This window comes from Gouania willdenowi, chromosome 18 (assembly GCF_900634775.1).
Source record: "Gouania willdenowi chromosome 18, fGouWil2.1, whole genome shotgun sequence".
In the NCBI taxonomy this organism is placed as follows: domain Eukaryota; kingdom Metazoa; phylum Chordata; class Actinopteri; order Blenniiformes; family Gobiesocidae; genus Gouania; species Gouania willdenowi.
The window spans coordinates 1,050,548-1,077,529 of record NC_041061.1 but is presented as its reverse complement, the minus strand read 5'-3'; the positions used below and the strand labels follow the sequence as shown (position 1 = coordinate 1,077,529).

The 26,982-nt window shown below is 37.5% G+C and overlaps 1 protein-coding gene across 1 annotated transcript; it reads right to left on the bottom strand.

Moving 5' to 3' along the window:
- Positions 1-755: 755 nt before the first annotated feature.
- Positions 756-26,371, bottom strand: LOC114480139 (serine/threonine-protein kinase 26-like). The gene is made up of 12 exons (XM_028474000.1): positions 26,133-26,371; positions 14,818-14,886; positions 14,583-14,744; positions 14,402-14,458; positions 14,205-14,313; positions 12,837-12,994; positions 8,170-8,355; positions 5,425-5,567; positions 5,255-5,351; positions 3,532-3,591; positions 3,171-3,298; positions 756-2,514 (listed from the first exon to the last, which is right to left on the bottom strand). Exons 1-12 carry the CDS (start codon positions 26,151-26,153, stop codon positions 2,499-2,501), a joined length of 1,206 nt encoding a protein of 401 aa, XP_028329801.1. The 5' UTR covers positions 26,154-26,371; the 3' UTR covers positions 756-2,498.
- Between the last annotated feature and the right edge of the window lie 611 nt (positions 26,372-26,982).

Here is a 26,982-nt window from a genome sequence, read left to right as displayed (position 1 = left end):
CTATAAATAACCCTTGATGTCCCACTTCTCTAGATGATCACCAGCCATTTAGAGCCTGTCAGTGAAACGCTCTCGGAGGACTGCGTTAAAATACGTTTGCCCCATAATAAATTCTCCTCACTCTGTAGGGGGCGCTAACGTTCCAATGTCCATTTTTCCACATTGAGCTGGTTTAGGGCTGGGAGTTGAACAAGTGAGTTATGTGCAAATGGGAGCATTTTCTAAAAATTTTATATTTTGTCATTTTCTCCCAAAATTTGCGGCTCCGCCCTGCGAACACTGTAAAAGTTATCAAAAATCCACGAATCAGTCCCACTTCTCTAGATGATCTCTAGTGATTTTGAACCCCGTCAGTGAAATGTCCGAGGAGAAATGCGTTAAAATACAACGTGAGCAAAAATAGTAATTTCGCAATTTTCAATTCAAGATTCTGGACTTCCTGTTTTTTTTGGAGTGGTCTTAGTATTTTTTACTTGTCTTGTCATGGTCTACTTCTGTGTCAATCTTCAAGATTCTACGATTAATTAATTTTTTGGCAATTCCTATCTCGTAATGCAATTTTGGCGTACTTGGGGGCGCTGTCGCATCAAATTTTTGCATTTTTAAAATTGGAAATAACCAGAAATTAGAGACAAGATTAGAAACAAACATGACAAAAACACACACAAATAACAGAAAAAAATACAAAATGATCAATACACATAAAACAACATGAGAGAAACATTTGTTATTGAAAAACAGGCAAGACAAAACCAGTTGCTCAATCAAACTTAAATATTTATTCAGAAATCTGGAATTCCCGCTACAAAAAACAAAAAAAAAATTAAAATCGTACAATTTTCCTTTCAACATTGTCGTGTCCCTCATGATATAAAAATTCAAAAACATACACAGAGCAGGTTTTATAGCTTCTTTGGTAGAAATCCTTGGTAACACGCGATTACAGCTCCCTTTGCTACCAAAAGAAATAACAGCGAGGCACCTCAAGTATCACGTCTATAATTCCCAAGAAAATACAAATCCCAACGTTGATGCACTCGAAAAAGGCACACACTTGTATGAAGGTGGTGGAAAACACACACACACACGTTCTGCTAGCAGAACTTTCCACATCAGATCAGATAAGAGTCGAAAACCAGAAAACAGCGACTTCACCAACAGTAAAAATCAACATTTATTGGTTAGAAACATCAAGACTTCAAATATTTCCACTATTTTTGTTTCAATCAAAGAGTTTTAACTAGTTGGCGACTAGCAAATTAGCTTAGCTGAAAGCTAGCAGCTACCAAAAAAGGCATCATATGGACATTAATGAACCAGTTCTGTATTTTAAAGGACCTAAATTTAAAATTACTCGTTGCTTGTTTTGCATATATTAAAATGTCACATTTTGCACATTTCATCAGCCAGCTAGCGTTTACTGGCTAGCAAACGGTTAGCTGTGCTAACAGCACCAAAACAACGTAAAAACCAAATGTAGACTGTGAAATTTAATTTATCTGTAAAAACACAATTTTTGATATTGGATAAATGTGTTTGAATAGTTTCGCTAGCTGCTAGCTGAACTTCAGCTCTAGTTCTTTTAGCCAAAGAAACAAATATTGTCATTTTTCTTTAGTTGAGCTTCAAGAAATGAGTTGGCCACTGGGAGATTATCTTAGCTGGAAGCTAGCAGCCAATAAACACGGTAGTGAAAAAATCATGAGCGAGTTTACTAGCTAGCAAACAGCTAGTTGTGCTAACAGCACCAAAACAACCTAGAACCCAAGTGTAGACATAAATTTGACTTTGATAGATTTGTTAACACTCGTGATCTTTTCCAATCTATGATGTTTGTTAAATGTATTTTAATAGTTTAGCTAGTAAGCTAGTAGCTAAACTAAAAGGCTGGATTGTCCAACTTAGTTTCAGATTTCCATGAGTGTAGTTTGACAATATTATGATTTATTCATGATATATGGTTTGTTCAACTTCAGTGTGTATCAGAAATGTATTGAATTCTAATCTTCAACTAGCTAGCTTAGCCAGAAGCTAAACTACACAACAAAACTTTTGAGAAGGCAAAAAAATAACAACATAAAAACATATTGGCATAGAAACGGTCTCAAGTGCTACGGAGCAAAACGTATCGGCACTAAAAACTCTTCGGTTACAACGACCGTCAAGTTTCAACAAGAAAAAGCAACAATTAAGGCACATGGCGTCGCTACGGCTGGTGATTAAACGTCTTTAAGGTGTGAAAGGAAATATTTAACTTTATTTCAAAAAGAAAACAATCAAAGATCAACGTGTGACCAAAGCTTTCCAGACCTTCAACCGACAGCAGTAAATATACATACGTACATATATAAAATAAAGGATATATATTACATTAGTGTGCGTGTGTGGGGAAAAGTGTGAGTAATGTGTGTACAGCACGGAGACATCGCACAGCAAATCTCCATTAGTCTTAAATCCAGCAGCGTTGCCGTAAAGAGACGCTGTTCATTTTCTGTCCTTCAGTTTGTCGTAAATCTGCAAATAAAAAAATTGTTATTGAAACACTCCCATGGAAAAATTCACAGACGCACAGCATTTATGATATTTAGCTGGTAAAACCTAAAATAAATAATATAAAGTGAAAATACTTTTCAATAAGTATTTCGTCCCTTTTTGTGTTTTTGATGTCATTTTGTGTACTTTTGTCATTTTTTTGTGTTTTTCTTGCTATTTTGTGCGTTTTAGCTGTCATTTTTTGTTGTTTTTTCATTATTTGCTAGGTTTTGTGGTCAGTTTTAGTCTTTTTGTGTCTTAATTGTCATTTAGTGTATTTGTGTGTGTTTTTGTTGCCATTTGGAGCATTTTTCTTCAGTTCTGTGCATTTTAGCTATCCTTTTTCGTCTCCCTTTTGCTAGTTTTTGCCATCTTTTTTACCTTTTTGACTCATTTTGTGCATTTTAATTGGCAAAAAACTGCCTAATACAAAACGTGAATATTATAAATAAAAGTGTGTGTCCCATCAAACTTTAATGTAAACACATTGTGTGAAACACATCTAAAGATGTAACATTTATTGGTATTCTGGGAATAAAACCCATGTTGTGAATGTGGTTTTTGGTTGATGTCCCCCAGCCATAGGGAAAGGACTAAATACCCCAGCAGTGCTGTAGGAATAGTAAGAACGTGGTTACCTGGCTAAGATGTTTTTCACCATCCGGTCCGTGATCCCTGGACAAACGTCCTCGGCTATTCGAATGTTGCGTTCCAACTCCTCGATGGCCATTCGCTGCTCGGAGTGCTCCTTGTGCTGCTGCTTCAGCTACAAAACATCACATGTGTCTGAATCGCTCCATAAAGGCTTCATCAACATGTGTCCAGTGGCTACGTTAAGCTAGGTGGCACCAATGTTGCCATGTTGGGAGTTTTTAAGCACATTTCTAATGGTTTCTAGATCAAATTTAACAGGCGAAATATAGGATTATTTTAAGCTACAAGAAACAAAAGGCATTTAGAAAGAAAATGAAAGTGTCTGGGTGATATGTGACCACTGACCTCTGAGAACACCGGAGAGATGACGGTGGTCAAACTGGCAGATTCAATCTGATCCTGAACCTGTGCACAGCAAAAAGAACCCAGGTCAGGTACAAAAACAAAGACAGAGTTTAGTTTTTAGTTTCAGTTTCAGTTTTCAAAAGCTTCTAAACTTTATTTTAGCTCATACATCTTAAGTGGTTTACAAATGTAGCTGATGGTGGACTTCATTTCGATGTGCATCGTCTACTAAGTCCCAGACCAAACAGTCAAGAGTAGTGGACAAGACTAAATAATCAAGATAAGACCATAGAAAGATCAAGACAAGGACGAGATCAATGCAAGAGCGAGACAAGAAGATAAGACAAGAGCCAGAGCGAGATTAGATCGAGTCAAGATCGAAACAAGATCAGGACAAGGACAAGACAAAATGGAGAAAAGATCAAGATGAGATCTTGAAAAATAAAGACATGAACAAAACAAGAGAAAGTCAAGAAGATAAGACAAGATCAAGATAAAGATGAGATTGAGTCAAGATCAAAACAAGATCGAGACAAGATAAGGAATTGATACAGAAAATACCAAGTATAGATCCCGTAGGATCCAGAAAAGGACAAGATATGGTCGAGTCAAGAATGAGATGAGAAGATAAGACGAGATCATGAGCAAGATTACATCGAGTCAAGATCGAAACAAGATCAAGCCAAAGACAAGATAAGATCAAGATGAGATCGAGTTAAGAACAAGACAAGGACAAGACAAAACCAAGATAAAATAGAGAAAAAAATCAAGATAAGATCAAAACACAGCAGAGAAAAGATCAAGACGTGATCAAGACGAGGGTGAGGTAAGATCAAGAACAAGATGATCAAGATGAGTAAAAGACCGAGACCAGTGCCCGTATTTACAAAGCATCCTTAGGCTAAAAGTCGCTCTTAGGGACGTCATTCTTAGAAAAATCTTGGAATTCCTCAAATTTTAAAATTTTTCTTAGAATTTTTCTTGTTAGGATAAAAGTAATTCACAAAGCATCTTAGGCCTTAAGAGAGCTCCTAAAATGGAAAATTATTAGGAGTGAGGAGGACTTTTAAGAAGCCTAAAAAGAATCTTAAACAGACAGATACAGAGAAAAAGACAGATGATGGAGATATATTCAGATCCTAGTTGTCTGTATTTATGTGCACGGAGCTCTTCTCTTCTTTATGCCGTCTATGAAACAGCGGTCACAGATTTTGTTATCAAATTTCGGTAAATAAAAGAGGTTTACATCAACTTTTTTCACATTTACTGATTTTTAGATAAACCCAAAGCAGGACAAGTTGTCATTTTGACTGAAAAAGCTGCTAAACGATGGACTGAAAGGGGCGATTGGCGTCATGACGTCATTTCAACATAGGGTCGCACAGGCTCTCAAACGGTAAACTAGTTCCAATTTTAAAAGTTAATGAAACAAATATGATGCAAAATAATGCGATTTGTTTGGCATAGACCTACTAATAAGGATATTTCAAAGATTTTTGACCATATTTGAACAGTGGATGATCTCTCTAAAACTGCTTCCTGAACTCTTAAGAAAATACATTCTTAATCTCAATGAGACTATCCTGTTGAATGAAAATAAAGAAAGATTGGAACGAGATAAGATCAAGATAAAAACTCGAGAAGATCAGGACAAGAACTACTATCTGAGATGAAGAGAAAGAGAAGAGTTTAGAGACGAGCAGAGAAATGAAGAGACACTGACCAATCCGTTCAGGAGATTCCTGCCGTCCTTCTTCTTCTTCCGTACGGTGGTGAAGCTCCACTCAGGGGACTCGCTGTTTTCCTTATTGTTGGACTCGCTGCACACGACACAGAAACACACAGACAGGTGAGACGATGAACACCGTGGGGATTACCGGGTCGTGATCCGACCTGTCTGAGTCGTCCGAGCTGCTGTCGCTGTGCCCCTCCTCCTTCCAGCGACGGTAGCGGTCGATCAGCTCGCTGAGGTACGACGTCTTCTTACAGTATTTCACGATGAACTTGTGTTTGAGGAGTTCTTTGGCCGTGGGACGCTGATCCATCACAGACAAACAAATCAACCAAATCCACCAATCAGAGAGACAGGAAGCAGAAAAACCTCCAATGAAACAACGACTTTCCTGTTCCTTCTAAACGCCGTCACGATGGTGGCAAAAAAGGAAAGTCGATAATGCAGGTGGTGCAGTTTTTTGTGTATTTCTGTTGTCGTTTTGTATGTTTTCGCAATCATACGTATTTCAGTTAGTTTTTGACATTTGTAGACATTCTGTGTGATTTTATCATCGTTTTCTGTGATGTTCGAGTCCTTTTGTGCATTTTTGTTGTTTGGCAAATTGATGTCGTTTTGTGTTTTTTTAATAAATTAAAAAAATTGTTTTTAATGTTTTTGTCATCATTTTGTGTTATTTTATCAGTGTTTTCTATGTTGTTTGAGTCCTTTAAGTGTTTTTGTAGTAGCTGTTGTCGTTTTGTATATTCATGTTGTCGTGCTGTCTGTTTTTGTAGTTGTGTGTTTTTTTGTTGTTTTGTGTATTTTTTATGTCTTTTTGCATGATTTGTATTTGTAGTTAAGAGTCATTTTGTGTAAATCTACTGTTATTTTTGGGGTGTTTTTTGTATTCTTGTGTTTTCACTCCAGTTTTTGTATGTTTTAAAGTTGTTTTGTGTCTTTCTAAAGTTGTTTTGTGTGCTTGTGTAGTCATGTGTGTTGTGTTGTGTGTTTTCCCAGTAGAGGAATATGGAAACATGATCATTATGATACATTATTTGGCTGATTTCAGGATGAAACATGAGAGAAAGATAATAGAGAATGTCCACTAGAGGGCAAAAAAGACAACAATGACAGAGCAGAAGGAGGAGGAAGTGAACACAGTAAAGACAGGAAGTGACCAAAGCTGTCAACCAAAGAAACACCTGAAGCTCCGTTCTCACCTTTAGAGCCTCAGGAATCAAACAAATCTTACTCATGTTAAGAAAAATAGGGAAAGTATCCAACCTGGCAACGCTGGCTAACGCGAACCAGGAAGTAGATTTTCAAAGGTGAAACTATGAAAAACACTGTTTTTGTAGCCGTTTTCTGTGTTATTCATGTGGTTTTGATGCTGTTTTTGTATTTTTGTGTGTTTGTAATTAAAATGTGCATTTGTTGTTGTTTTACAATAGATTTTTTTTATTATTTTGTGTATCATAATATTGAATTTGTTCTTTGTTGTTAGACAGGCCACGGGCAACTCACCTACTAGTTTTGTGTAGCCCCAACACAAATAAAAAAAGACAAAAAACACACAAAATGACCATAAAAACACATAAAAATAAACATCAAAAATTAACAAAATGACTACAATAACACAAAACAATATTGATATAAAAAGCAACAAAACCACAAGAAAAACACAGAAAAGGGCTAAAGTAAAAAAGAAAAAACACAAAATTAACTACAAATAAGAGTGAACAACAAAACATGCAAAAACATCAAAAAAAGCAACATAAACACAAGAAAACCCACAAAAGGACTACAAAATAAATAAAACACATACAAAAGTATACAAAAGGACTACAGAAACACACAAAACAACAAAAATTAACAAAATAACTACATTATGAAAAGAAAAAACACACAAAAGGGCTAAAGGAAAACAGACAAAATGACTACAAATAAGAGTGAACAACAAAACTCACTGAAAAACACAAAAAAAGCAACACAATCAAAACAAAACCGACAAAAGGACTACTGAAAATACACAAAACAAATACAAAAACACAAAAAGCGACCACAAAATTACTGCAGAAACACAAAACAACACAAACCCGTAGCGATAAAAAAAAAAAAACACAAAATCATAATCTTTCTAAAAACCATAAGTTCTACCAAACCATCACACTGAAGTGTGTGTGTGTGTGTGTTTGGTTCTTTGAGTGTTTGTATTTTTGAAGTTTTCTAATGTTTTTTTTTGTTTGTTATTTTCTGTATTTCTGATATCGTTTAGTGTATTTTTGTTATGTTATTATCGTGGTTTTGTTGCTGTTTTTGTCTTATTTGCAGTCATTTTGTGTGTTTTGGGGGTTTTTGTAATCATTGTGTGCATTTGCTGTTGTTTTTCAAAAGATTTCTTTTGTTATTTTGTGTGTTTTTATTTTATCACTTCGTTTCATTTTGGTGCCATTTTCCGTACAAAAATACACAAAGTGACTACAAACGTACACAAAATGTCCACAGAAACACAAAATGATTAAAAACACCAAAAAAAGCTAAAACGCCCCAAAATGACAACAAAATGACTACAAAAACACACATGTATAAAAAGCAATAACATAAAGTAACAAAACCACAAAAAAACACAGAAAAGGGCAAAAGGAAAACAGACAAAACAACACAAAATGACTACAAATAAGAGTGAAGAACAAAACGGGTACAAAAAAAAGCACCAATAAGCACAAAAAACACACAAGACATAAAAATTTAACTAATTTACTACAATAAGACAAAACAATAAATAAATAAAAAGCAAAAAATGCAACAACAGGTCAACAAAATCGCACAAAGCGACCACAAAAATACATGAATACAGAAACACAAAGTAACACAAACCCTTATCGACAGAACTAAAGTGTGTGTGTGTGTGTGTGTGTACTCACAAAGGTGGGGTCCTTGTTGAGGCAGGACTCTGTGAACTCTTTGAAGCTCTTGGAGAAGTCTCCGCTCAGCGTGGGGGGAGGCGACTTAGGGATGTGGAACAGGACTCTCATGGGGTGCATGTCGGAGTTTGGAGGTTCTCCTTTGGCCAGCTCGATGGCCGTGATGCCCAGAGACCAAATGTCGGCCTGAGAAAGTCAAAGATTAAACAGACTAAGCATCTTTCTTTGGCTCCTCCCACATTGGCCTAATGTCACTTTTATTGGAGTTTGAGAACTTGAAGTATCCTGATGTTGACTGTGGCCTGTGTTTGCCTCCTGTTAGCGCTAAGCAATGTATTTCTGTTCTTCCTCTAAAACTTCTCCTCAATATATTTAACTATTGATTCAATGAAGAAACAAACAGTCTGATCGTAAAGAAGAACAACAACGAAACCAAAGAGAAAACCGAGTGTTTTTAAGTCTAATGCTAACAAATGTCTGGGTCTCCTCTTCTGTTTACATGTACCGCCTCATGTTTTCTGAGAGAAGTGGTCATGTGACCAGGTACGTCACGTCCTGTTTAACGTGCAATTGTGTAAAAAGTGTTTCCATTGAGCTTTAACCACACATTTAATATGGAAACATCTGAAAAACTTCCCCATGAAAGCGTAAAAACTTTTCAGTGATAATAAAGTGGTTTTTCTAAATTCAGGCATTTTCATCACCTGTTTTTAGACTGAGCTACCGGACGCAAAACGCCCTCACTTTGTTCTTCTTCTAGTTGTTGTGTACAGTAGTTAAATCACTACTCCTCTGTTATAATCTATGGATGTGTACGCATCGACGCTCAGAGCCCTATTTTTGATTTGTGGCCCGGGGGGCCGAGATAGTGAATAATTGGAACATACCAATATAGAAATGATGCCCATTACCTTGTACGTGGCCCTATTTTTCAAATGTCTCCTCCTCCATTAGTTCTTGTTAGATCAGAATACAGTTTGGTATAAATACTCTATGAATGAATATGATGAGACGCTCACAGCCGTTTTTTTTTTTTTTTTTAAAATAGGGTCCACCCCCCATTTCCAATAATTTCCAAATTTATGGGAACATAGTCGTGTGATGTATCGTTTCAAAGGTAATTCAATGTAGATTATGATTATGCCTCGCACAATTCAACTTTTTTCAGCAATTTCCATTAAAGTCGTTTTCTCATTTATTTGCGAGTCAAATATTGCGACAGTTGGTTCTACCGAATTATTGACACATACCAGTATATGAATGGGGCCCATTACTCCGTATGTGCCACGGGGGCGCCCCATTTTTCAAATGACTCCTCCTCTGTTAATGCTCGTTTAATTTGGCTGTAATTTGACATGGATAGTCTTTGAGCGGATGTCTAGAGCCTCTAGGAGACCTTCTTTTTTACTCGGTGGAACTGAGTCATTTAACTGAATTCTCGGGAATGTGGTACATGCTGTTTGGCACAGAGACATTCTGCGGGCCTGGCCGTAGTTCATCAGAACTCGTTATAGAACTGTTTCGATTTTGCACATTTCCAACAGTAATGGAAACCAAGCTCCAGACGATTAGAAACTAAGGCTTGAAAAGACCAGAAAAAGGAGAAAACCAAAGCATTCAAGACGAAGAAAAAGGTAAAAAAAAAAACAAATAAAGCGTGGGAATAACAATATGAACCTATTCAAGAAAAAGACAGAAACAAGAGAAAACACACAAGCAACGCAACAAAAAGGACAACAAGAGACAGGAAACTAAAACAAGTCCAAGTCAATAATGAGGAAAAAAGACGATAAATAAGAATGAAAGAAAGACAAAGAAGGAGACACACAAACGGGTTGAATGTCACGTCTTCTCATCTTGCTCCAGGTTAAAAACATCGCGCGCGCACACACGCACCACTTGTTCAGGGTCACATTGCAACAAGATGTTTGACTGTTAACATCTCTGTTACAGCCGCAGACACACACTGACCATATGTTTGCACATGGCGCGCACACACACACACACACGCCTTCTTCTTGTGTCGTCTGATACAAAATTAGCGACACAAACACTTCCACCAGAGAGAGAGTTCCTCTTTCTGTTCCCACTATAACCAGCAGGTCAGACTGAAACTGATCACGTTCACACAGTCGTCTACAGACATGCAAACACCAACGGCATGAAAAAGGTGACAATAAAACCCATTGTAGGGGGCTCTGGGGGGATCCTCCCCCATATAATAGTTTTGATTTTAACACAAATGAAGGAATCTGAAACACTCTAAATAGTACAATGAGGCAAAATACACTATTTCCTTCAAGCCTAAAAACATTTATTTACACCACTGAAGTTGTGGTGTGTGAAAAATTTAAATATATATATGATATAGAAGTACCTAAAATTTGCAAAATATTTAGTACAATATTTTTAAAAATTATAATTTTATTGCCATTTCTGAATTTAAAGTTATTTAATTCTGTTATACATATTCCCCAACTGCACTCCATCATTTAATACATTTGACATCAACAATAATAAAACGCTTTAAACCCATCAGATAATTGTAGATGCGTTTCCTAATTAACACAACATGTATTCGCACAGACAGGCAACTGGCGGCTCAGGGGCCAAATGCGGCCCTCGGTCTAATGTTATGCGGCCCCCAAAGAAAATGTACAAAATGACACAAAAATACACAAAACAAGATAACATTAAAAAAATTACAATGAATTACAACATTGCTCACGGGAATCTCACTACGTCCCACGGAAACATCACTGCGTAGCACGGGAACCTCACTACGTCCCACAAAAACGTCACTGCGCAGCACGGGAACCTCACTACGTCCCACGAGAACCTCACTACGTCCCACGGGAACCTCACTACGTCCCACAAAAACATCACTGCGCAGCACGGGAACCTCACTGCGTACCATGAAAACGTCACTACGTACCGTGTTTCTTGACATGGTGGGCAACAGTCGAACAGCTTCCAGTGTTGTTGCTATGGAAACAGCATGCTACCATGGAAAGAAGTTGGTAGCCAAGCTACGCTACTATGGGGGCTTGGGGCAAGTCTGGTTTCCATGGAAACAGAATCACCTGATAGTGGGTTTCCAAAGGATATTAGCTTAATGACTCATCGGTTGTAGCACAGGGGTGTCAAACTCCTTTTAGTTCAAGGCCCAAATACAGACCAGTTGGATCACATGAGGGCCACAGGTTTTAGGTTGGAAAACAAACAAATGTGCCCTAGTTTGCACTTCCAGTTATAAATTTGACAAAGTATGGAAGGCATCAATAACATCTAAGCAATAAGTCGCAGATTTTTACATGTCCTTTAATGTATTTATTTTTGAATAATTTGGGAAGATTTTGTAGAATAATTTGAGGAAAAATTCCAGGATTTTGGAAAAAATTAAGAGTTTTTTCAACAACAATTTACAACTGAAACATTTGGTCATTTTCACTTTCTCCTGTGGGTTAGGGTTAGAATCGGATGCTATAAAGGGCCGGATTTGGCCCCCGGGCCTTGAGTTGGACACTTCATCACAACGCTGAACCACATTAAAGGTTCCACGCGCCAGGTTTGAAACGGAGAAGACAAGCGCGCAGACGTCAATTTGTTGTTCAGCCTCACAAAAGAAGCTTGTTACCTTTGTTCAGGGCACTTTAACCTCAGTGTGTGGGTGTGTGTGTGTGTGCGTGTGTGTGTGTAGCAGGTGCAGCAGTGAACACACACTGTTTGCACAAAGTGCTTCAGCTGCATTTCTGTTGGAAACCGTCAGCTTTGTTTGACTCACAATGAGAATAAAACAGAGGCGGGAATCCCTGCCCCGCCCCGCCCCACTGCATGCTGGGAGCTGGTTCAGGTGTGGAGGATTGACGAATGAACAGGTAGACTTTGACACATGCAAATAGAAGGAACGAGAGATGCAAAGCAGCTCAAAGCTCGACGCCTCCACTAATCCTGGTGGATCCGGTTTCTATGGTGACAAGAAGCCATGGAGGAAAACAGGAAAATCCTGACCTGGCTACACTGTCACCTTCACTCACACACACTCTGAGCTCCACAGCTGGATCCGTTCACACAAACAAACCCTTTATAGTCGTACGGGAAAGAGGTGTGTCCAAAACAAACCAGGTGTCTGAAGTAAATGATTTAGCTCAAGGAAAAGTAGGAATAACTCATGGATTTATAAAATGAAGAGAGCAGAGGACTAATAAATACATAACGTACAAATTACATAACGCACAAATAAATGATTAATGAAAATAACCAAACTCAAAACCTAAAAGAATGAAATAATGGATTAAAAGGAGAAAAAGAGGGAATAAAGAAAGAAAGAAAAAGAGAAAATGAATTCGAAAAAGAAGTAAGAAAAACAGAGAAAGGAAAAGAGAAAATAAAGAGAAAAAAAGAAAAAAAGAAAGAAAGACAGACAGAAAAAGAGAAACGAAATAGAGAAAGAGAGAGAGAGAAAAGACAGAATGAGAAAAATAGGAAAGAAAGAGAAAAGAGAAAGAGAGAAAATAAATTAAGAACGAAATAAAGAAAAGACAGAAGAGAAAGAAAGAGAAACAAAAGAAAGTAAGAAAGCGAGAAAAACTGAAAAAAGAAAGAAAGAAAGAAAGAAAGAAAGAAAGAAAGAAAGAAGGATTGACTGAGAAGAAGAAGAGTCAGACCTTGGAGTCGTAGGCCGACTGCTGGATGACTTCTGGAGCCATCCAGAACGGCGTTCCCACAAACGTCTCCCTCTTGATCTGCGTGTCCGTCAGTTGTCCGGCAACGCCAAAGTCGGCCAGTTTCACCTGGCCGTGCTCCGACAGCAGAACGTTGGCCGCTGAACACAAACACAACAACACGTTCACACAACGGAACTTTCTTCCACAGGCCAAAACATTTACCCAACACTCTGCAACGAGAACTATCTATCATTTTGATTGTGTCAGTTCTATTTGATGGTTTAGTCGTACTTCAGTTTTGCTCTTGACCAATAACAGAGGGCCATTCCCGCCTTATCGTTCTACAGACCAATGAATGACCAACAATGTAGGGAAATTATTTTAAAATTAAATCCAATTAAAGGACGGATGCTCTGTGGTAAATTACCAGTACACTGTAACCTGTAACCAGTACACTGTAACCGGTAACCAGTACACTGTAACCGGTAACCAGTACACTGTAACCAATAACCAGTACACTGTAACCAGTACACTGTAACCTGTAACCAGTACACTGTAACCGGTAACCAGTACACTGTAACCGGTAACCAGTACACTGTAACCAATAACCAGTACACTGTAACCAGTACACTGTAACCAGTACACTGTAACCAGTACACTGTAACCAGTACACTGTAACCGGTAACCAGTACACTGTAACCAATAACCAGTACACTGTAACAGTACACTGTAACCGGTAACCAGTACACTGTAACCAATAACCAGTACACTGTAACCAATAACCAGTACACTGTAACCAATAACCAGGACACTGTAAACCAGTACACTGTAACCAATAACCAGTACACTGTAACCAGTAACCAGTACACTGTAACCAGTAACTAGTAACCAGTACACTGTAACCAATAACCAGTACACTGTAACCAATAACCAGTACACTGTAACCAGTACACTGTAACCAATAAACAGTACACTGTAACCAGTAACCAGTACAATGTAACCAGTAACCAGTACAATGTAACCAGTAACCAGTACACTGTAACCAGTAACCAGTACACTGTAACCAATAACCAGTACACTGTAACCAGTAACTAGTAACCAGTACACTGTAACCAATAACCAGTACACTGTAACCAATAACCAGTACACTGTAACCAGTAACCAGTACACTGTAACCAATAAACAGTACACTGTAACCAGTAACCAGTACAATGTAACCAGTAACCAGTACAATGTAACCAGTAACCAGTAAACTGTAACCAGTAACCAGTACAATGTAACCAGTAACCAGTAACCAGTACACTGTAACCAGTAACCAGTAACCAGTACACTGTAACCAGTACAGGTTGGCATGCATGTTTTTCCTACCTTTGATGTCTCGGTGGATCTTCTTCTCTGAGTGCAGGTAATCCAGACCCTTCAGGATCTCCTTCAACATGGTGGCAATCTGAGACTCCTCAAACGGCCCCGCCCGCAACTACACACACATACCGATGACACTCAGACACGCCCAGTTCCTCCATAAGAAGAGATGGACGGGCCAATCAGGTGGAACACTAACTCACCAGGTCGAGAGCTGAACCTCCGCCAAGATACTCCATGATGATCCATAACTTGCTGCCCTGAAACCAGAAGAAGCAGTTTTTGGAAAAAGGGCCGACAACCAGTGAAAATCAGAAAAGAATGGTCTCCACTTCATGGGCGTGCTTATAAAGTTCCTTGTTGGCGTTGGGACCGCACGCTGACCTTCAGGTAGGATCCGTAGTACTTGGTGATGTAAGGACTGTCGCACTGACTCAGCACTGTGATCTCCTGCTGGATGTCCTCGATCTCGTCCTCCGCCTCCTCCAGGTCGATGGTTTTAATGGCCACCACGCTCTGGCTGCGATTGTCGATGCCTTTGAAAACCTGCGGGAACCAGAAATGTTAAAAACCTGCGGCGGGAACGCAAAGAGCCAGCGATGGAGGAAACGTTCCACACCTCTCCAAAAGAGCCTTTCCCAATGCGATCTAGTTTGGTGAACAGTTCCTCTGGATCGATCTGAGAGCTCTGAGAGAGAAAAGAGAGAAAACGTTTGAAAACAGGCAGAATGGGTATCTACCCGTCAGTGGTCGTAGTCTTACCAATGGTCTTCAATCAATCAATCAAATTTCACTAATAAAAAGAAGTGCCTTTCATTTAACAAAGTATAAACTCAAGGCGCCTTTTACATAATTAAAAATACTAGTTTCAGACCTGGGGCCTCATTTATAAACGCTGCGTACGTAAAAAAAAAAAAAGTGTACGCCACATATAAGCAACGTTTGGGACTTATAAAAAAAACCTGGCGAGGTAATGTGCGCACCTCCACAGCAACTCTGACTCTACGCACAAAATCATGAGAAACGGTAAACTCCGCCCCCAAAAGGAGAAGGATGAAATTAAAGACAGCTCTATGAAATTGATACATTTTTGTGAAATAATCAAATATTGCACATTTCACAACACATATCATATATGAAGGATATATTTTCAAAAACGGAGGAGGAAAAAATTATAGTGACACCCCAGAGTGACGTGAGGACGAGGAGCTGCGGGAGGGGGGACGAGGCAGCGGTGCCCCCGGCTTCCCTCACCCCAGCACCACTGACCAGTCAACACCCTGGGACTGATGAAAAATATGGTTTTACTTGAAATTAAATATCGTGAATTACAAATAGTTCCAAAGGTGAACCTACTACCTGTTCATTTTTATTATTTCAAACAAGGAAACACAATTTAATCCCATGCTTCTGGTGCATATAGTGCATCTGTGTACCCTCAACCTCCGTTACCACCAGGGCCGTAGCTACCGTTTAGGACACTGAGGTCCAGACCTCGGTATTTCCACCAGGTTACGATGGGAGGAGCTGCAACTGCAGAATGCAGCAATCTACAAAACTAAACTCAATGTCCACGAAGAAGAGCACAACGAGAGGTGAAATATATCAGAGGTAATTAGCTGAAAATATTATTCTATTCAGACAATGGAAATACTGCACCAATCAAAGCTGAGCTTTGGGGGAGAGAGAGATGAAAAGGCAAAGAAGTGGTGAAGGTGATGAAGAGAGACAAAGTAGATTGCTACTGTCCATTCACCCCAGGATGGATGGATGGATGGATGGATGGATACGCATGTGTGTTGCACAAAACAGACCAAATCTGACGGCCCTGCGGGTAAGAAGTCACGCTTCAAAGCGTAAGGTCGGAGGTTCGAATCCAAGCTCAGTCATATTTTTTATGGACTGGTGACAACATTACATTAAAAATCAATATAAATGAGATGTGATCTTTGATCAATTGATGATGGCTTTTTTTTTTTTTTTTTAAATTGAGCTTGTGCACGTAAGTAACCCAAGGTTTACAATAGTCAGAGCTGATTGACCCACGTCATACCAGCTGTAATGGAATCAGTTACCCAGAGTTTCTCATGGTATGTTGACTTAGAGTTTATGGATAGACTCAGAGTTTGTTGAACCTCTTATGGTTTTTGATCAGGAGTTTTTAATAGGTTTTGGTAGTCCTTTCAGAGTCTTTGACGGTCATTTTGTGTTGTGTGTATCTTTCCAGGTGTTGTAGAAGGAAACTTGGAGATGATTCCGTGTAAATGTGCTTCTCCCTCCGAGACTGAAGGAACTCCATACCAGAGACCAGTCCACATATTTGGGTTAGCTTAGCACGTAGCATCACAGTCTAGTGTTGGGTTCTCATAATGTTGTGGCACTCTGTGTGTTTTCACATTACATAAAAGTGGACGCAGTGAGCGAAGGAACAATGACTTGTTTAGGAAAGATTGGACGAAGCTGTGGAAAATGTGAGTTTTTGATGTTTGTGCTGAGCGGGGGGTCCAGACACACACAGAAGCAGAGTGTGTGTGTGTGTGTGTGTGTGTGTGTGTGTGTGTGTGTGTGTGTGTGAGAGAGAGGAGTCAAAGTTCACAGCTGCTAAAAGAGGGAAACATACATGACCTCTGCAGAGCTGCATCAAGTGAAAACGCTTCCTGTCCCACAGAAACTAGCGACATGAAAAGTTGTTCAAAAAACCAAGAAGAACTCACTTTAACTTCATTTTAAGAAACCACACTCTGGTTTTAAATTGATTTGGAGACACAAAGACATTTCAAGATCATAAAACTATTGCAAACAAACTTTCAAAGCATCAAAAGAGTGAAAATCATTGTTGCTCTGATCAACATTTGGCGTTACCTAAAATAAGTGTTTACGTTTCAGATTTCATTCATATTTTCCTAAAGGTTTAAAGTGTAGGTGTTATAAATAACAGACTGTCAGCATTTCAGAGAAACAGTCACAAGATAACATGATCACCAGACCAACCTTAACACCAACATACCATCAGACCATTTTTGGTTTGGGTTGTGTTTACGACACTGATAAGTATTATTATAATTACTATTTATCATTATTATTAATATAAATACTATTTTCTATCATCACTATTAGTATTGCTCTAAACATTATCATCATTATATTTAATATAAATTATAATTATTACTAATTTAAATACTATTTTCTACTATAACTATTAGTATTGTTCTAAAAATTATCATCATTATAGTCAATATTCATTATTGTTAGTGTAATATATTTAAATACTATTTTCTATTATATTTATTAACATTGTTCAAAACATCTTTATCATTTAATATTCATTATTATTATTGTCAATTTAATTATTTGATATTATAATTATTAGTATTGTTATTATTTTTATTACTATTTATCATTAATATAATTATATTATCAATACTATTATAAATTATTATTAAACTATTATTTCTCTTAGCGTGGCCCTGGCCCCCGGCCTCCATCACTACAGAATCAGAGCAAAGTGACACACGCAGGTTGTTTACTTTCTGATGTCATGTATCACGTTTGTCATTTACTTTCTGATGTCATGTATCACGCAGGTCATTTACTTTCTGATGTCATGTATCACGTTTGTCATTTACTTTCTGATGTCACATAAACGGAGAAACAGTGAAGCTGCCGAGTCGTGATTCAGAGCAGAGAAACGCTGACTCACACGTTGTCCTGTTTCTCAGCCACTGACAAACACAAAGTTCCCTTTCAGGTTTCAGTCAGACACAGACATGAGGCTCAGGCTCAGCACCGTCACAGCTAACTAGCATACCTCAGGATTCTCTCATTCTTACCTCGACCAATCAAATGCTCCCCATGACCCACTTCTGATATTTCCCATCGTCAAGCTTTAGGTTTTTGTTTTTCATCTTAGACAAAACAACAAGAAAAACACAAGTAGTATTTTTCTGCTGCACATCAATAACAGATACACACTTGCTCCCAAAAAACACCCAAAATTATGACAAAAACACACAACATTACATAAAATACACAAAAACAATACAAAAAATACAGATAAGACAACAAAAATAAATAAATAAAAAATAACAATAAATTTACCCAAACCGACAAGAAAAACAACAAAAACAACAAAAATACACAAAATGGCAAACAAAAAAAACAAACAAACAAACAGAAAACAGAACAAAAAGTCAGAAAAGGACAAAACATGACAAACCTACACAATGGACACACACAGGTGGTCCGTGTCAGACAACAAAAAGAACACAAAAACAACATAACATTGCTTTAAAAACAATGACAAAAAAAATACACACATTAATGACAAAAATACACAAACTGAATTTTTCTGCTTCCTGTTGGACACACACAGACACACACTTGCATGTGTGACAACAAACACCCAAAAAACGACAACAGAAATGTACAAAATAACACAAAATGGCAAAGAAATACAGAAAAGGACAACAAAAAGTCACTTCAGTAGAAAAAAGAAATTAAAAAAATGACAAAAAAACAGCTGCACAATGGACACACACTGGCGGTCCGTGTCAGACAACAAAAAAATACAAAAGCCAAAAAAATGACAATAAATGCACAGAAAATGACACAAATAATTGCAAAATGACTTGTATTTTTCTGCTTCATATTAAATAAACAGACACACGCTGACAAACCTGACCAAAAACACAGCACACTGAATGGAAAACAACCCCCTCCCCACCCAGAGTAGGGACGGTGAATCCATTCACTGATGATTTCAGCACGTCCTTGTGTTCTAAACCACTAATGGATCCCAGTGTTACCACACCAGGACTTTACAAGCACCAATAAAACGTTTGGTTTCCTCCCCATCGACCTGCAACAGGCCGTGTATCAGGGAACCCCAATGTGCTGAGTCAGCACCGCCATGACACTTTAAGACAGGAGTGTTTGTTTGTTTGTTTGTTTGTGTGCTGACTAAGCGGCTCTGAAAACGGATGGATGGAGCCCTGGATTGTGAGTGTGTGTGTGCGCGTGCCTGTTGCGCGACGATGGTACGTGATTGCTGTGTGTTGCTGCTGAGCTGTCACTGCATGGAGTTAAACCGTGCGCGCGCACAAACACTGGCGCGCAAATACTCGTGCCCCCACACACACACACACTTGCGTGCGTGCGCACACCTACAAACACTCATGCGGCATGCGCACAAAAAAAACTCATACGCACACACCCTCGTGCGCACACACAGACACACGTGCGCACGCACACACAAACGTCTCTCATACACAATTTGTCTTCACAAACTGGTGGACACAAAGACAAAAATGCCAATTCTTGCACAAAATCTGATGTAACATGAGGTGATATGATGGACTTCACCTTCTGAAGTGTAAATAAATCTGACTAAACCCTCACCCACATGTTTTGGGACAATATCACACATTTAAACCCTATTCAATTAGTTTTACCTAGGGACCACATGCGATTTGTAATAATTGCGGAAAATGTCTGTGATGTTAATCCCGTGCGAATTGGCCATGTCAGTAATTTGTAGAGTAAAAATTCCCCCATTTTTCTGTTTTTTTTGTGTGTGTTTTTTTTTAAACTTCTTCTGTTTGTGTTATAGTTGGATATTCACGGGGGAAATTAGAGCGAGAACTGAAGTCCTCTGACCAGGTCTCCTCACACAACAATAGGACTGTTTAGGAGCTATTTCAGCAGTTTTCAGGTCCTGCTTCTGTTTTCATTCAGTCTGTGGATGTTTTAGCAAAAGTTGTTAGAGCTTCTACCATTTGACACTTTTGCAAAAACAATTACAGCTTTTTTGAGGGCAGTAAAATGTTTATTTTGCACGTTATGAATACCACTAACAGTAGCCAGCAACACACACTGAAGTTGATCAGAAGAAACGAGGAGCACCAGTAGATTCATTACACCACCTCTGGTTCCTTTAATTACATATCATGAGCATGTTTTAAGTACCATCCATTTTTTTGGGGGGTTTTGATTCATTTATGTATTAATAACGTTTCAATTTACCAGTAATGTGACTTATGCATTGCTTCTTTTTATGCAAGGACCGGGAGTAAATGTCCACTGTTCGGTAAAGTTGTCAGATATTCACAAATTCAAACTTCTAGCATCAATAACTCTTTAACAAAACGTCATCGACACAAATTATGCCTCTGCCATCGGTGTGAGGTGGACAATATGATACAAGAGGTTTCTTTTCGCATCCAGTGCCTACTTTTCTTCTTAACGCCCACCATGTCGAAAACAATGCGAGCGAAAGTTACGCAATATGCAGCGCATTGACATCATATTCGGGAGATGTCCGTAAAGTTCAGCAAAATCTCAGGTTATCCCATGAAAATGCACCATATAAAGAGCAGACGTTGAGGGGTCATTTATTTATTACATGGGGTCCCCAGATAACACTTATCTCATGCGAATGGGGCTTTAAACCATATTTTTCACTGTAAAACAGGTAGGCTAATGTTAGCTTTAGCATGTGTAAACTTAGGTTATCTTAGTGCATGATTGTTTCAGTGCATTTCTGCCATTATAGATATGAAACTAATGTCAATATTTAACTCCATTAACCGTATTTAGCAAGTGTGGAATGATTTCCGGAAGTTTAATTATAGCCTTAATGAGTCTGATTAAAGAAAGACGAGGAAATCTGCATCTGTTACAGTAAAAATCTAAACGTTTCCACTTTGAAAAACCAGTGACACCAGCATAAAGGGAGTGACTCCATGACTTCCATCACATCATCAGTATTTAGGATGATTCAAGGTGTTATTTTCACTTTTAAAGACCATCATTTAAATCATCGTCGCCTCATTATCAAAGCTTTAGCAAATATAAACAATGAAGTGATTCACTCGCTCATCGTAAGAGGAAATGAACGTTTGAAAGGAAATCTGATTCTTTTATTGGAAACTGGACGTATTAGAGTGCTGTGTCATGTTTAGGTCCGACATTAAAAAAAAAGGGAGAAATGGGTCGGATTGCTTTCTGATTTATCCGTTTGTTTCCCGTGATCTCTATTATTGTAACGCAGTTTTGCATTTCATAGCAGCGGGTGGATCTATTTAAAGCAGCAGACTTATCAAAAGGTAACAACAGGTCAGGTTCATTGCAAAACCCTTTTATTCTGAATTAAAGCAGAGACAAAGCATTAACTAAGGGTCGAAAACTATAAGTTTGTTCATTTATCTGCCAATAAAAAAAATTCAGACGTAAATACACTCTCCGAGGCACAGAATCACAAAACATGTTTCATTTGTTGATCTTTAAATTAAAACAAAGAAACTTTATTGCATAAATATAAATAACCACTTACAAATAATTAGCAATGTTACTTTCAAACTCATCCACAGTTGTACATTGTAAAAATGTCACATTTAAGTGAAGTCTTAAATTGTATTGTATGTATTGTAATTGAAGTTTTCTACACTTTCAGCAACTTTTTCAACGCTGTTTCGGTGGCTATTTTCTAAATCTTTCGCAAAGTCTCATAAGAGTTAATCTCACGCTCCACCAAGTTTCTCTGCCGTGCACTAAGCAGTATCTAAACAAACATGGCGGCCAACACAGAGAAGACGTTTGAAACTACGCTCTGCTCTGTTTTAAAAAACATGGATATGTTGTTGAAAACACAACAAGAAATGGCTTTAAACCCGTAAGTCTGTACCGTACTACGCACTGTTTTCATCTGCTGGCTCCGTTTAGGGAAAAGGAAATACGCATGTCACGCTATTATCATCAGGTCCGCTTATCGTTTGATTGGTCCGCGTGTTTGTCCTGCAGTTCTGACTCGACCCAGGAGAGGTAAACATATTTGGACTCGGGCAGAGCAGACCTTTCCACTGACACCTCAAACTCATAACACAAATTAATTTCTGCTTTACACAGACTTTAAACATCCATGATCAACTTTGTGTTTCATTAAAATATGCTTGTGTTAGATAAATGATGAATATTAATGTGTATTGATACACTAAATATATTACCAAAACCAACTACAAGCAAACCACACAAAAATGATGTTAATCATGCAGATATGTTACAGTGCCTGACAGCATTCTACAGAGGACTACTAAGTAGTAGTAGTTTATTCTGTCACTTCATTCCAATAAACAAAACATTTCAAATATTTCATGTACAGCACGACCGAAAGGGTATAAGCTGAAGTTAATACTTATTATTCCTAACCCTGTTTACAGACTTCCACGAGACAAAAACACAAAGATTTACAATAAACAATTTCAAGGGTATAACAGAAGAGAAATACACATGTATTTAGAATCGTTAAGAGTTCAAGCGCCCATACTGCTGGATAAGTTGGTGCATTTTCAACTGCAAAGAGGTAAACTGATAATGATGCTCAGTTCTTTGTCATCATTATCATGGATACCAGATTTCAACTTATAAATGCATCAAGCAAACAAAAACTAGGTGAGAAAATACATCATGCTAAGAAAAGTGCTAACCAAAAGCAAACATATAGCATCATTTTTGCAAAAATTCCTGGGCGGGGGGTGGGCATGCCCCTCGACCCCCCTGTCACGCGCCGATGGTGTGTGGCGGCAGGGTTACCGCAGTGATTTCTCGCTGCGAGTTTCTACTTTTTTTTTTTTTAGCCTATGACTTTTTTTTCAGGACATCACTGATAGTGACCAAAACTGGTGGATTTTAAAAACCACAAAATTGGTTAAAAGTTGCAACTTGAAGTGGGCAACAACAGACAGAAAACGTGTTAAACAGGGTTTAATATTGGCTTAAAAGTGGCAGACAAAAGTAGGAACAATTAGATTAAACTGGCAAATATTGGTCACGACAAATCATTAATGTGGTTAAATTGGAAAAATTTGGTGAAAAGAAAAGAGATTAAAAGTGACAATAATGGGTCAACATTTATGACATTAGGTGGAAAAGTGGTGTAAAGGGTTTATAAGTCTTGAAAGTGGGAAAAATGAGCAGAAAAGGAATTGAAATGTGATGTAAAAATGTCAGAAATGGGAGTAATGTAGCAAAAATTTATTAAAAGGAGCAAAAATATGGTAAGAAAAAGTGAAGAAAATAGGTTAAAATACGAGTTTGGTGAGGCTCAAATTGTTCAAAAAATATTCTTTCATTTTTTGAAGGCATCTGGCGACCCTCTCCCCCAAATGAGGTCCTGACCCCAAGGTTGAGAACCCCTGAACAGAAAACCCGTCAGTGTGCGCCAGACATCTGCTGCTACACACTTTCCTGTCAGCATTCGTTACACAACACCTCTGACCCCGCCCACTCAGAATCCAGTCCCACAGGTAGACACACCTGAGACACACACACACACACACGCACACACACATACGTACCAATGTTCAAACAGGTGAGAAAACGAAAAGTGGAAAGACACACACAATCATTCATAACTATTCACTTCTAATTAGAGCATTTTAATTTCACTTATTGCAAATAAATCTAAGATTTTATGTCAAATAACAGAATAAAACAATTATAATCTCACACTGGAGCCACAAAAACACATTTTCAACTGATAAACATGTTTAAATTACATCTTGGTAGTAAAACAGCATTAAACTAAATGCAGAGTTCATTAGAGGACAGATAGCTGCGCTCGTGTCTTTAGAGGAAATTTCAACACTTATTCTGAGTAAACGTGGAGCCGCTTTAACCACATTATGAATCATTAACACAGACAATAGTTAGAGAATACACACTTCAAGGCAAATAAAAAGGCCTGGAAATAAAGGGTGAGATCACCAAGAAAATTTTCAACAAAAGCCACGACACAAGCGCATCATTATTGTTCTCGTTGGAGTTATTATTTTTCTTTCACAAATCCTTTGTCGTGGAACTCCTCCTAGGCTATTAATACAGCACCAATGACACGTATGTCATCTCATAGGGACAATGTCAAGGATGTGCAGTTGACCTTTTTTGGAACCAAAATGTCAAGGTCAAGGTCGTGTCAAGTGTCAAAATCTAAAATTATCCATATATCTACTGCATATTTATCCTACAAGTTTGATGCTTACATTTATGAAAAGCTCATCTTTAGTATTTAATTTCATTGGACCGAAGCTGTTCCAGTTAAAGGATTGGTATGGGTTCATGATGTCACAACAAAAATGTAAATACTTGTTTCCCTATAACTTGGCCATTGGTACCATTGAACAACATTTCCTTTCAATGTGTGAACTTGACCTTTGCTCAAGGTCTTCTTTAAGGTCAAGAACTCCTCAGAAAAGTGAACAAAGTGAGACCTCCCTATAACTTGGCCACAAATTGACATACAGTGCTCAAACTGGTACCATTGAACAACAATGTGTAACCTTGGTCATGTTTAAGGTCAAGGTCAGTCTTCTGTTTTTCCTGCATTATTACTTTATATTTAATTAGTAAAAAGAATAAACTTGTCAACAAATCCAGATACAAGTTGTCAAGTTGTGTAACTGATTTGTGGTTAGACAGTGTAAAAATAAGCATGAAAATGGCATCAAAACCACCTTAGGAGGACATTTAAATGTAATTCACTGTACAATCAACATGAGATCAAGTTCATAACAACAAAACTGAGGTTTTTACAAAACCCAGGTTTCAATCGGCTGTAAAGGAAAGATGTATCTCAATCAAAGGAATCGCCCTGTGGAACAATCTTGATTGTAAAATTAAAACTTCTAAGTCCATTTATGTGTTTCAAAAGTATGTTAAATTATCAATGTTACAGAAATATAACACTGCAGAGTAGCAGACCAACTTCATTTTGTATTTCGTGTTTTGATGTCTTGTAATTGATAAGACGGCTGCATGAGACAGATCAAAGGAACTGGAACTGTAAATAATTTTGTGTTGATAGGGAGCAGACATAAGTTTTTACTTCTTTCTGCTCCTTTTCATTTGTGTAAATGCTGTTGTTGCATTTTTTTTTAATGAATGAAATAAATAATAAAATGAAAAAACAAATCAATCACAACTTTAACCTTTAAAAGAACAAAAAATATAAAAAAATAAACCAAATTAAGCATCAATTTAATAGTTTAAAAGAGATTTATAAATCAACACAGAATGATTTACTCAAGTCTGTCCATTTAAAATGATAAAATAATGAATATTTGAAGTATTTCCTCACTTTGGAGCAGATTATTCACAAAATTAACCTTTTAAAACACAAAAACAAGGTAAACAAACCAAATAAAGTACCAAAAATATAATTTAAACTCACATAAAGAGGTTTTCTCAACTTTAAAATCAACACAGAGTGGTTTGCTCAATTCTGTCATTCTAAAATGATAAAATAATTAATATCTTAAGTATTTTCCCATTTTAATTTATTTTAGAGCAAATTATTCGAAAATTAATTTTTAAAAAACACAAAAATAAAGCAAACAAACCAAATAAAGCACAAAAAATATAGTTTAAGAGATTTATTTAACTTTAAAATCAACACAGAGTGATTTGCTCAATTATGTCAGTCTTAAATGATAAAATAACGGATGTATTAAGTATTTTCAGACGTTAACTCACTTTGGAACAAATTATTAATATAGTCGACCTTTAAAAAAAAAACCAAATAGCGTAAATGTAGTGAGTGTGCTTTGTCTTTAACAGTTTTTTTTTTTTTAGTTTTTTTATGAAGTACATAATGCGTTTAAGTGACTTAACTCACTTTACCATCAACACAGTGAGTTTCTAATGAAACATTTCATCGCTGGTTAAGTTGGAATCAAGTAAATAAAAGGAAAAGCTCATTAAAACACGGTTTAGATGCGAGTTTAGGAAGTTTAAACTTTATCTTTATTTTCACATAGAATCACAGTAAATGTGTTGTGATAGTGAATAAATGGGTTGAAGGGGAGGTCAGAGGAGCATAAAGGAGCGTTAAAAGCAGAGTTTTGTTGCCTGTTTGTTGCACAATGCTCGGCTGTCTTCACTCACCTGCATACCAGGAACTTCCATGGTTTCCTCCAACTACAGCGGACCGCCTCAGCTCGGCTCCCCGCTGCTCCTACGTCCCCTGCCGGCTCGGTGTCGGCCCTCTGACCGCGCGGTAGCTTCGGGAGAACCGGACAAAGGCTCGGTATTGGCCTTAAAGCACCGAAAACCGAGGCGGAAAGTGTCCAAACATGTAGTGAATCCGACACGGAGCAGACGACAGACTCACAGGCCCCGCCCACTGCAGGAAGAGGCGGAGCGACAGTGCTGCCACCTGTAGGATAAAGCATGTAACCACACCCACCAGCACAAACAGCAAGGAAATATCTAATAATACGACACAACTTTCCTTTTTTAGACTTCCATAATAAATACGTAATAATATTATTTCAAAACACATGTATAATATTACGAGAATAAACTTAAAATATTGCAAGATTAAAGTTATATTTTAACAAGAATAAAGTTTTATTATTACAAGAATAAAGTTTTATTATTACAAGATTAAAGTCATATTACAAAAATGCATTTGTATTATTACAAGATAAAAGTCATAATATCACAAGAATAAAGTTATTTTATTACAAGAATAAAGTCATAGAATTACAAAAATAAATTTGTATTATTACAAGATTAAAGTCATGACATGACAAAAATACATTTGATTTGTGTGTAAATTAAAATTATAATACAAGAATAAACGCGGAATATTGCAAGAATAAAGTCATAGTATTAAAAAAACAAATTTATAACATTACACAAAAAACTTGTAATATTACAAAAAGAAACGTAATAAGAATGTCATAATATTAGAGAATGACATTATTATTTCTCTTGAATAAACTTGAATAAG